At 36.6% G+C, this 12,536-nt stretch overlaps 1 protein-coding gene across 2 annotated transcripts in view; it reads left to right on the forward strand.

The window, feature by feature from the left end:
* Nucleotides 1–2,659: 2,659 nt before the first annotated feature.
* Nucleotides 2,660–12,536, forward strand: part of Dcn (decorin) — a 35,542-nt gene continuing 25,665 nt past the window's right edge. Inside the window, exons 1-2 of one of the 2 annotated variants that reach the window (XM_028783042.1) lie at nt 2,660–2,942; nt 6,499–6,718. In XM_028783042.1, coding sequence (XP_028638875.1) covers nt 6,523–6,718 — 196 coding nt within the window. In that variant the 5' untranslated portion in view covers nt 2,660–2,942; nt 6,499–6,522. Of the gene's footprint in view, nt 2,943–5,512; nt 5,727–6,498; nt 6,719–12,536 lie in introns of those variants that run through there. The other variant, XM_028783043.1, reaches the window with a different exon arrangement.

The following is a 12,536-nucleotide window of genomic DNA, read 5'->3' on the forward strand; positions in this document are numbered from 1 at the left end:
GATCACAATGTGAGTGGCTTTTGCAACATCTGTGGTATTCACTCTGAACCGGAATACTTCACATATCTATATTCCCAGGGTTTCAAGAAATCCAACCCTCAAACATTGCAGGTGGGGGTGGGGGTAGGGGGTGAAGGGCTTAAGCTATCTCTACAAAGCACTGTCTCCAGCCTCTGAATCCCTCTTTATGTTACAATGCAGTCATATGAGACCCTTTGGTGGGGTCTTGATCTTGCTTTTACTTAGTGGCATATGTATGGTGATCTAGGTTCTTGCACCTAAAAAAAAAGAAAAGAAAAAGAAAAGAAAGGAAAAGAAGAAGAAAGAATAATATGTATGATATAACACTTATACCACAGCTGTTAGTAAATAAGATGGAGTTTGATAAATGTGTAGAAATTTAAAAGTTGTCACTAAATTTAAAAAAGCATGACATAATGAAAGCATTTGTTTCTACATATCTAAAAACAAGTTAATGAACTATTACAACTTTTTAAAACTTAAAAAAAATTTGGATGATGATAATGATGATTGAACTGTGTATGTGTGTGTGTGTGTGTGTGTGTATGCATGTGTGATGTGTATGTGTATGTGAGTGTGTGATGTGTAGTTGGGGCATTGACTCTTTGCTTCCGCCTTTACCTCGCTTCCAGAGGTTCAACAGAGATTGACAGGCTAGGAGGCGTAAGTACCTTTGTCTTCTAAGCTGTCTCTCGGGTCCCAGTATTGAACTTCAGCACAGTTTTGAAGGTGAGAAGGCATATTATCTTAGAGATTCAATAGTAACTCTCTGTGTGTTTATGTTTACCCTCCTTACGATGTAGCGCAGCTATGTAACCTGGATTCACAATGAGAATCCCTGGGGATGGCTTTTTGCTTTGCTTCTTACTAGCTGCATGGGCATGGACAGGTCACTGGTCCTCAATTTTTATATTTTCAAAATGGGAAGTGCAACTGTTCTCCTTGGCTGGCTCAATAGTAAACTATGTAACACACCAGGAAATGACAGAAAGTAATGTTTATAGAGAGCTTATACTGAAGGTAAGTTGAAATAATTTTTTTTTCTATGCATTGTCTTCTTTTGTGCTCCATCTAAGGCTAACCAGTGAGTTATGTTTTCTATGTATTCCACTGGTGCAGAAACTGAAGTTCAGGGAGGTTAGGGGAGTTGCTTCCATTCCTAAAACTGTCATCAAAGGGAGGAACCTGGATATGAACCTTAAACCTAATAGTCCCACTAGTAAAAATTCAAACGAATTTATAAATGTCTTTCTTTACCTCTTGCCAACTTTACTCTACTTTTCTTTCCAATCCTTTTCTTTCTTCTCCTGTCTTAGTGCATCAGGCAATGACTGCTGCCATAATTTGTCCTGATTTGCTAGAGCAAAGTTCATTGTTGCTAAGAAACAAATCAGCGATTAAGAAAGACAATGACCTTAGTGCAGTCCATTGTAACTATGCTAGAGGAACTCTGTACGTTCTTTGGGAATAAGACAAAATTACTGTAATATGAGCAAAGAGTCAGCACATGTCAGAAGAAACATATAAATACAAGAAACATTCAGGGGAGAAAGTAGATTTATGCCAGAAAAAGGGCATGCATGGTCTTTACACCAATGTCAAGGACACTTGGACTTGCCTCTTTCTAAACCACCAGAATAACCCAGTATGTTGTTACTGAGTGCAAGAAGGGGTTGTGTGGAATGAGGAGTTAAAAGACAGGCAGTTAGACTTGGAAAAGAAGTCAAAATAAGTTTAGCTACATCCTCCCCCTCCTTCAGATTTCCTCTCAAGTATTTAATTCCTTCCAGCTTCATAAAGCTAAAAAAAAAAAAAAAAATTTCCTGTCAAAGCACGCACTTAGATGGGTAGAGGAAGGATAAGAAGGATCTTCTCCTTTTCACAGATGGTAATTTCAAGTCCCCACCTGAGAAGAGCCTAGAGGCCTGAGCCTAAAAATGCAAGTCAGAACCTGGGAAGGCAAACAGAACAACCCACAGCATCCAGAGATGGAATTATAAAATCTCCAACAACTTTCTTCATTGCTTGAATAAACATCTCTTACTCTATTTGCACTTTCTTCTCCTTCTCTCTCTTTTTTTTCCTATTTACTGAAATTTAAAAAGAGCCACAGAAAGTCCTGATTACATAAAGGACCCATCTATAAAAATCATTTTTTTTAACCTACAAACTAAATTATATTGTAATCATCTTAAGCCGTGGGTAATGGTGGGTAATGAAAGTAATAAACAACATATTTTCCAGGTTAAATTCTGGCTTTGTCCCAGAATACCGGAGAAATGCATTCAAAATGCAGAGAACTGAACAGTGCGTGAGTTTCAGATGTCTACTCAGTCTTCTCTGCAGACCACATTGAAAACAGCTATAGGATTAATGTCACTCCATTTTCCAGACCCACACATCTCCAACCCAAGGGGGAAAAATGTCATTTCAGAAGGATAATAAATACTACTTACAAACAAGGCTGGAGAGAGTGGAAACTGGATTGGGCTTGGGGGTGGGGAGACAAACTCTTCAGTTACAGTCTTTTAGAAAAAAAAAAAAAAGACAAATTTCAAATCAAGTGGCTCCACTAGGCTACAAAAGCAGTTTGGAATGCTGGGCGGATGCAAAAGGGATAAAGCAAACGTGGAGGGGGAGAGAGAAAGGGGCCGATAAAGTTTCTGGCTACAATACAAGAGACGTATCATTACCATATGATCTAATGTGGGTGTCAGCTGGGTGTGCTCACTCGGTGAAACCTTAGTTCTTAACTGTGCTATGGAGTAGAAGCAGGAGGTTTTCAACCTAGTGACACTCACAGAGCAGCACCACCCCCCTCCTCCTTTCCACACCTGCAAACTCTTTTGCTTGGGCTGCATAGTTAGTGCTAATTACATCGCAGCTTTGAGGGCTCCTGTGGCAAATACCCGGATTAAAAGGTATGGCTTTCAATAATTGTCCTGAACTCTGCTACAGGCTAATAAAGTTTCTGTCAAGTGGAGGACAGAAGCAAATATCTGGTGAGGAAAAGGAAAGAGAAAGAAGTTGTGCTAAACTTTTAGTAATCTTTATACAACATTAGAAACGAACTGCTTGAAAGCAGAAGTTAAGTACTCGTTTAAAAAACAAACCGGTTGAAATGCATTGTTTTTGTGCTCTCTTCTTTTCTTGCAAATATGCTTATTAAAAACCTGTAACCTAACACCATGACTGTCTATATTGATATTTTTGCACTTGTACTGATGAAATGCTTTGCTCTTTATAAACTGTTAGCAGGAAAGCATTCGTAGCTAGCATATTGCCTGTGCCTAAATTAGGTATTTAAGGATTTCTTCTCAAGCTGGATTTCTGCATACTTCACAAATCTTTAAAACCTCAGCAGGTCAAGTCTCTGGTTATAGAAATACAATGTCTACTTCTGCAACATCAGAAGTGAATAGGAATTATTACCAGAAAGGTGAAAAGGAACACTGGAAATATTTCTTATGTTAAAGATCTAAGATAATACAGCTGCATACCTCTTTAGCTATAAATGTTCCTGTCAATATTTTCAATGCAAATTAACCTTTCTTAAGAGGTGCATTCACTATGAGGTGAGGGTGGGGGTTGATTCTCATTTTAACTTAAAGCAGAGTAAGCAGAGGACCACTGGTTAAGTGTGCCCCTGTGATCTCTGTGCCTGTGGCTTTTTCTTCCTGTAACTGTTTATTTTAGCAGACTTCCCAAAAGAAACATGGGTTTTATTGTAGCTCTTGTTTATGGAAAATGCATTTTTATTGCTTATATTTTAATTATTTCTGATGTTATTGAAGTTTTGAATTCACCTGATAATGAAGATTTAAATTTTGCTCTGTATTTACAGATTCTCTTGATACATACGTGTTAAGTTTTAACTCTGAAACACCTAACAATGATATAAATATGTGTATACAAAAGTTAACCTGGATGAAATAACTAATTAAATAAAGGAAGATTGTTTAGGGACCAGACGGATTAGTTTTAATGAGACATTTCTGAGCTAAAACAACTATTATTAATGTAAGAGTGGTTTTACAAATATTTGAGAGAAACAGTCTCCACGAGATATAAAAACTGTAACTTCAGTTATAGCCTCTTTTCTTAGTAAATCGTTTTTTGTTGTCCTGGTTGTTATTTATCACAAAACGAGAAAAAAAAAACAACACTGAAAAAATCTTGAGGATCATTGGCACTTAAGAGAATTCTTAAGTTAATTGTTCTAAATGTGCTGGGTCTTTGAGTATTATAAAAAAATGTTTTAATAGGAATTTCATGGGAGATTTGGAACAAAATTTCTAAGCATGATTTTTTAGGATGATAGAGTTCAAAAACATGCGTGCATACATGCACACACACACACATATGAGAGAGAGAGAGAGAGAGAGAGAGAGAGAGAGAGAGAGAGAGAGAGAATGTGTTACTGAAGTGGTATGCAGTCTGGCTGTATCAGGCTTTAATCTAAAGGTAGATTGAGCAGAGACTCTGTCCTATCTTAACAAGGTAAACAAATAGAAATAATGACGGTGTTCTTTGGAGCCTGTGCTCAACATTTCCTTTTCAGGGCTGATAGGGAAGCCACCAGGGACGTCTGCTCTGGAGAGTGGATTAAGAAGAGACATCTGCAGAAAAGCTCCTTATTCTTTATTAAATCTGAGATTACTTTGCTTCATTTTTTTCTTCTTCTAAAATTACAAGGCATTAAATATGCAAGGCCAGCAAACTTGTGGCGAGCCATAAACATTGTATTTTAATGTGAAACAGAGAGAAGGCTTCTCCTTTACTGCAATCCAAATAAACATCCCTAAACAATAACCTCCCTTTAAGAAAAACACAGTAACTGAGTGGGACTGAGTTTCTGGTGGACACTTGTCCTTGAACTTGGGGAAGTTGTGTGAATCACAATCTTTATGATCTTTTTAATTGAAAATCATAATTCTGTATGGAGTGTTCAGTTTTAAACATACTCCAGTATTAAATGTAAATTAAAAATGAAAAGGGAATTTGTTTTTTTTAAATCTCAAAGCATTTGTTTATTTCCTAGTGGATCAGGAAAAAACTTCAAGGATATACATTCGGTTATATGTTCAAAAATGTCATTTTCTTTTCTTTGTTTACTAGCTACTATGGAGAAATAGTAGCTAGTAAATCCAAATAGCATTGTATTGGCAGCGACACAGCTCTTCTTGAGGTCATGAGTCTGAATGTAATGCCTGCAATGTTTGAGGACTACTTCAAGAGCTTCAGAGGGATCTTAAGCCATGTCAGTTCAGAAATAGGTTGCTTGATCTCTCTTTAGACTGTTCATGTTGTGTTATTTAATTCATATCCAAATAACTAGAAATTTGCTGTGAATATACAATTTGGGCTTTAAGACATCAGACTTGTTTGGTTTCTTGGAGCAAACAGGATGCACCATGTTATTAATAAACTGATGGTAGCTGAGTCACTTGTGTTCAAAATATTGTGCAAGGCATGGGTGCAGAACAAGGAATAATAAGGCACGCCCTGAGGGAGAACATCCACTAATATTGGGGCAGAGTCAACACAAAAGACACATTAAAACATGTGATAAATTCATTAAAAGAGGTCAGGATATCGTGCTTCAGATCACAGAAGAGGCAACGGGCAGCATCCTGCTCGGAGGAGTGAGGAGATACAGGGGTGGAAACCCAGAATCTCACGTAATCTTTAAACTTCTTCAGAAGGTGGGTATTCAAAATGACAAAGATGTCTAAGTGTCGGGGTTGAAGGGAAGTCTTAGGAGAGAGAGAGAGAGAAAATGCAGAGAATTGTAGCTCTAAGTACCAATTGGTACCAAGTAATGACTGGCTTCTTATCCAACTCCGGAAACATGGTTATCATCAACAGGTCATAAGACGTCAACAAACGGTGTCAGTAGACCTGTACAAGACGAATCTTAAATTTTAGACAATGATTTGGGAAGCAAAATGGGAGATGATTTGGAATAGTAGAAATGTTCAGAGCAGAAAGAAACTGGAGTCTTTCACAATAGTTTATAGGGTGATGGATGAGACCAAACAGAACACAGGAGGATCTGGAGATGAACAGGGCTTGAGGAGGTGTTCCTGGTAGAAGTTTGGAGATTTCTTAGTACATAGGCATAGTTTTATTTGACTCTCATATAGTAGCTCCGAGTCAGAATGGTAAGTACAACCATGGTTTCTTATTCAAGGGCACCCGGCCAGTGTTCTGGTATATCATCTTAATCCAGATCCCAAGATGAAACACGCTATTTAATACTGTTTGAATTGCTACAAGGACATGGTTTGCTTATATCTGTAATCACCTTTACCGCCTTTCACAGAGGTTGTTTGAATGCCAGAGTCCTTCATAACAAATGGTATTTTCTATGCCTTTTCTCTGTACTTGTTGTGCTATGAGATATTATGTAACACAACACACATGAATTAAGTGGCATCCTTCAGAAACCCTTCTCTTTGTTTCCCTGGTTCCCAGGTGGTGAAAATACATGAGACAATCATGAAGGCAACTCTCATCTTCTTCCTTCTGGCACAAGTCTCTTGGGCTGGACCATTTGAACAGAGAGGCTTATTTGATTTCATGTTAGAAGACGAGGCTTCTGGCATAATCCCTTATGACACTGATCCTACCCTGATATCTATGTGCCCCTACCGATGCCAATGTCATCTTCGAGTGGTGCAGTGTTCTGATCTAGGTAAGTGAGTCTGGCAAAACTTATCCCTCTTCTTCATGAAACTGAGTTCTCTTAAGTTCTTGGCCTTTCAGGCCTCACTTCTGCAAATCCAGAAGTGAGAGAAGCACCCCCTAATGAGGAATAGGGGAAACTGTCAAGGAGAAAAAGACCAGGACACTTTAGGCTTTCCACACTACACTGCTCTACCTCCAATTCTTTTCAATCAACTCTACAAAGGTTTGGAGTGAGTCACTAAAAAAAAAAATCTTAATGACTTGAATAGACCCCCTTTTTGTAAAGTAAAATGTCTACCAATGCATCATCTATATTGTGTTTCCAGAGGGATGTGTTTTCTTTCTCATTTTCTTTTCTTTGTTTTAAATTATTGATTTGTTTTCCTAAGATGTTAGACACTATGAATACTAGGAAAGTCCCTTTATTCTTTACAGGGTCCAGGCAGCAGAGATTAAACATTACAAACTTGCAATATACATAGTTATCAGAAGCAAAATGAGTTGAATTGTGCAACAGAAAATTATCTTCAAGATGTATAAGCCTGCCCTTCCTTCTTTGGTCTGGGTTCCCACATAGCTTCAGCAGCTGATTCTGGTCTTTAGAACTTTTCAAAAGAAATATTTATAACTAAAGCACAATGTAAAATATCCGATATAATCCCCAACTCTGAAACTTCAGCCTGATACACTAAAGACAGCTGGCTTATCCTTTTGAAAGTAAAAATTGGCCTGGAATTCCAAGAGCCACATGATTAGAAGATAAATCTTCAGAAAGTTTGGAGGCCCAGCCTTTGAGCCAAAGATTAATGCATTTGGCTCTCATGGCCACTGCTTTCCCTCTTTCTCTTTTCTTGTATATTTTCTTACAGTAAAGGAAAACATGATCACAGGGCTAGTATTTTGCTGTGGGTCTTGCTTATAGAAGAAATACCATAACATAAGAAGATACTTCTCGGAGAAGCCCCATAGTTATGCAGGGCATTTGCTAGTCACAGTTTGCAGAGAAATGGTCAGTAATATTAACAAGGGAAATATGCTATACAGAGCAGCACAGACAAACATAGCAATAAACTGTTCAACATCAACAACCAAGAAACACTTATCTCAGTCTTCAATGCTGACACGTTAAAACTCCAGCAAGGGTATACATGGATGCTTTTAGGAGGCTGCAAGTAGTTTCTCTGATTGTTCTTTGATCCGGTAAATGTATTCTGCCCTGTGATGACCAGTAGCATTCTGGGCATGGGAATATACATAATTATTAGTTTCCTTAGAACTATCACTGTCAGAGGTTTTAATGAGACAAAAGAGATATGATGTTCAAACTTTTGTCAATACTGACTATATAGTATTCAATATAAGTAGAGATTTTCTATTTAAATGCTCGACTGTGTATTTTCCTCTAAGGCAGGAGTTCTCAACCTTCCAAATTCTGTGACCCTTTATTGTCGTTCCTCATGTTGTGGTGACCCCCGATGATAAAATTATTTCTTGGTGCCAATTCATAACTGTAATTTTGCTACTGTTATGAATTGTAACGTAAATACCTTTGGAGATAGAAGTGTGTCAAGAGGTCGGGACTCACAGGTTGAGAGCCACTGCTTTAAGGGTTATTTGTGCCATGTTAAACATTGATCCTTAAACTGTCTTTTCAAAGAGAATAAATGAAAACTGAGAACTGAAAGCTCTGTCATTTGTGAAATGTGAAAGCTTCTGGAAGATACATGGGATGTTTGACTCTAGTTATCTTCAGTGTAGCATCATTACCTACTTATCTAGAGCATGGAGGACTGAGGAAGTACACATCAATTTGCCATAGATCATGGCCAGCCAAATACTTCTGCATATTTTGTTAAAATTTGTGATTTAAACCAGAATTCAGTATGAGACCTGTAGTTTCTCTTCTATCTTTATCAGATAAAGAATTTTTTTTTGTTTGAAAAAACTTGATTCGCTTAACATAATTCTCTCATGTTGCAAAAGACAGGATTTAACAGTGTTAATGAACAGTAGTCACTTGCACATGTGTACTACAATTTCTCTAACCCTTCGTCAGTTAGCACACACTAGAACGTAGTATTGCATCAAATTACAAAATTTTCATCTAGAAAATGGAACAATAGAGGTGAGAGACAGACTATACGATGGGAGAACATACTTTTAACTATACAACTATGAGCATTTTCTTTTGTTCAGAACATATAAAAAACTCCAAAAATCCACTAGCAAAAAATAAACACAAACCAGGAAAAAAATATATATGTATGAATATGAGATAGAGACAGAGACAGAGAGACAAACACACAAAGAGACTGAGGCTGTGCCTAGAAAGGCAATCTCAGTTACTCCAGACAACTCTAGCTTAGAGGCCATAGCAGCGCAGAATGCTATTCACAAAAGTAAGTCTTGGGAGATCCAGCTCAGACTAGACTTCCATGACCTTTGGTCCTGATAATATTTGGCTACAAATGCATGAGAGACCCTAATTGAGAGCAAACTTTCCGATCCCTTACCAGACTCCTTGTTTTAGGTCATAAAATAAATGAAAATGTTTAAAAGCTCCCTTCTTCGACAGGCAGTCATTAATGGTAAGTTACATTTTTGAAATGAACAATAGACCTAAATGCACATTTCTCAGAACTGACCCATCAATGCACGAAAAAATTACACTAAAGATCACTAATCAGTTGGGAAATGCTTATTGAAACTATTTCACTACATAGCAGTAAAAATGACTTTATCAGGAATACTAAAGTAGCCAATTCTTAGAAGGGCGTGAAAAAATGGAGCCCTTGAACTCTGTGGGAAAGAATTACAATAACAATAGCCCTCATAGAAAATGGTATGGAGGGTCCTCAGAGTATTAAAAGTAGCACATTACCATCCAGATGTTTTTCTATTCCTGGGTGTATGACAGGGAGGTACCTTCATACCCATAGGGGTGAATATAGCTCATTCCTTTCCAGATGTTGTAAGTTGTGCTCAATTTTGATCAGATGTTCTGTTCTGTGTGCTTGGTATCTTGGAGGAAGATAATTTCTCTTGCTTATAGAGCTTGGCTCAGTTATTGGTGTTGGGATCATGGGTCACCAAGGAACATGGTTTGGTAATAACTTTTATCTTACTGCTAAAGTATATATGAGCCCTGAAAAGTCAAATACACACAATCATTGTCTTATGTCTAATTTTTAAAATTAAGCACATAATGACTGATGTTTGAAAGGTATCTCAATGCCTTTAAAGTAATTTAAAGGTGGTAAGAGCTTTGTCTATATAGATAAATACCCTAGAACAAAACCTACTTTGCCCTCTCCTATATGGAACCTGATATTTCAAGAAGCTTCTTTTCTCATTTAATGAATGGATATGTATTTTATATTGCTAGACAAGAACTAAAAATATACAGTAACATTGTTACAAGAGTAACTTTTATATTCAGGGTACTATTTCATAGATAAGCATTTAAATCCCAAGGCAATTAATGACATGTTCTTTCTTGAAAATGATTGTCTTATATGTATATGGCTCATGAACAATACAAAGCCAGGTATGGAGGCAAAATCTGATATTCTCAGCTACTCAGGAGACTGATGACAGAGAGTTGCAAGTTCAAGGCCTGTTTGGGTAAGAGAGAGAGAGAGAGAGACAGAGAGAGAGAGACAGAGAGAGAGAGACAGAGAGAGAGAAAGAGAGAGACAGAGAAAGAGAAAGACAGAGACACACAGAGAGGTAGAGAGATAGATGAAAAGGACAGAAGCAGAGTTCAAAGGTCATCCTAGGCAAATGAGATATTATCAAAATAAAAGGTCAAGACATGTTGCTGCCATAATCTATTACCTCCTTTTATAAACATTGACCATTAGCTTTAGTTTGAACTGACGATGTTTAGCCATCAAAATGATTCTTAGCTCTAAGGTATCAAGTGTTTTCAAATGAGAACAGAGAGTATCAAGTGTTTGAACTTGGCATTCTATCATCTCTAATTCATAGCTGGATTAATTTTAATCCAAGTCACTCTGAAGCTAAAAATGGTCTTAACATATCTGATATTTTATTGATTTACAACCCCCCCCCAAACTGGAGTCTCTGTCCTAATTAAATAGAATTAAGTTGATTGGGGCAGATTTGAGTATAATCATTTGTTGGCAAGCATCTGGTAACTGAATGAAGGCTTTCAATCCACAGATGGACCTTTGTAGATAAACTCTTGGGAAGTCCTGAACTTCATGGAACCAAGATGCACACAACACTAGACATTACACACAAGAAGAACCAACTCAAGAATAAGATGTTTACTTTAAAAAAAATCTGTGCTTGAGATACATCCAAAATAGATTTTAGTTTCCAGGGTAAGCTTAATTAATAATTGTAATGTAGAGAAGATGAAAACAAAGAGATGTAGGCTGTAATCATCAGCAAAAAAGTAGCTTAATTTTTCTCTATTGATACAAATCATAATAAGAATTGAGACCAGCTCTACCTGTGATAGACAATTCATTTGTAATACTATTTACTGAGTTCTCATCAAGGGCATCTTCTGAAAGGTACCATTTAAATGTGCTTTCAGGGACACTTAAGCTTTGTGACCATAATGAAAAAGACAAAAATTTATTATTAAAATTAAAATAATAAGAGAGAAATTATGTAAATATCCCAAACATGCACACAGTAGTTCACCACCGTCAGTAATTCTAGGTCTAAGAGATATTCAGTATTCACTGGATGAACCTTCATCATCACTAGGGAAACATGTGGCACAAAACCATACATGCAGGCAAAAATCCACATGCATACAAATAAAATCATTCTTAAAGTTACTTAGTAAGATGAATTTTTTAATTGACTGAAGAACTTCAACTAGTTTTATTGAACTACATTAATTACTATATTCCTCTGCTCTCAAATAGCTTTGAGATAAATTCCAGATATTTCATATAATGTAAAATATATAATGAAATCAATAATAAAAATTAAATTAAATATTCCTAATGAGTAAACATCTAAAAAGCAATAGCTCGATGTATATATTAATGATTCTGTAAATATTGAAGCTCATTTCATATCTAATTAATGTTTATTTTAATCCATGTAGTACATACATTGCACAGTTCCAGGGAGAGGATAGTATCACCACTGATTAAAGTTGGGGTCTTGCATGTTCACACTCTTGCAGTGAGCTGTGAACAGGGGCCACTCTCCAGTTTTAAGAATCTCTTCAGTCTTCTTTAAACTGCATTTTCACAAATTTCCCTTTGTGTTCCTTCCAAGTATTTTTTGAAAAAGTTGAGGTTCCAGCTCTATTATAATCTTGACTCATTTCAAGTGAAAGCATAGATCCATTAATCAAATTCAAGATTGTGTGTAGGTTTTGGTAAATATCTCTCCATAAATGTGCATCCGTTTGTTCACCTAGCAACTTATAGTTTATGCTTCTCCAAGATAAGTACATGCCATGAAAAGAAGTTATCAGCCCAGACCCCAGGACCATGTGAAACAGAACAAACTTTTTCAGTCACATGTATGATTAACAATGCCTTAAAAATATATCACAGTCAAAGTGGGAACAATTCACAGGTGAAGACAATGGACAGGACATAATTGATAGATTCATTTGATAACTGAAACTTAGGACTAAAATGAAGACACTTTTGTCATAATAATCGGAGGAAAAAGAAAACCTTAGTTAAAAAAATAGGATGCAGAGAGATTTTTATAACACAACATAGCAGAAAAAATATTTCAAGAGCGTGCTCATGAACTCTTCAGTGTAGGATTAGAAGGCAGCTTGATTTTTTTTAAAATGTAATTTATTTATTTTTCATTCA

This window comes from Grammomys surdaster, unplaced genomic scaffold (genome assembly GCF_004785775.1).
Source record: "Grammomys surdaster isolate TR1022 unplaced genomic scaffold, NIH_TR_1.0 958, whole genome shotgun sequence".
In the NCBI taxonomy this organism is placed as follows: domain Eukaryota; kingdom Metazoa; phylum Chordata; class Mammalia; order Rodentia; family Muridae; genus Grammomys; species Grammomys surdaster.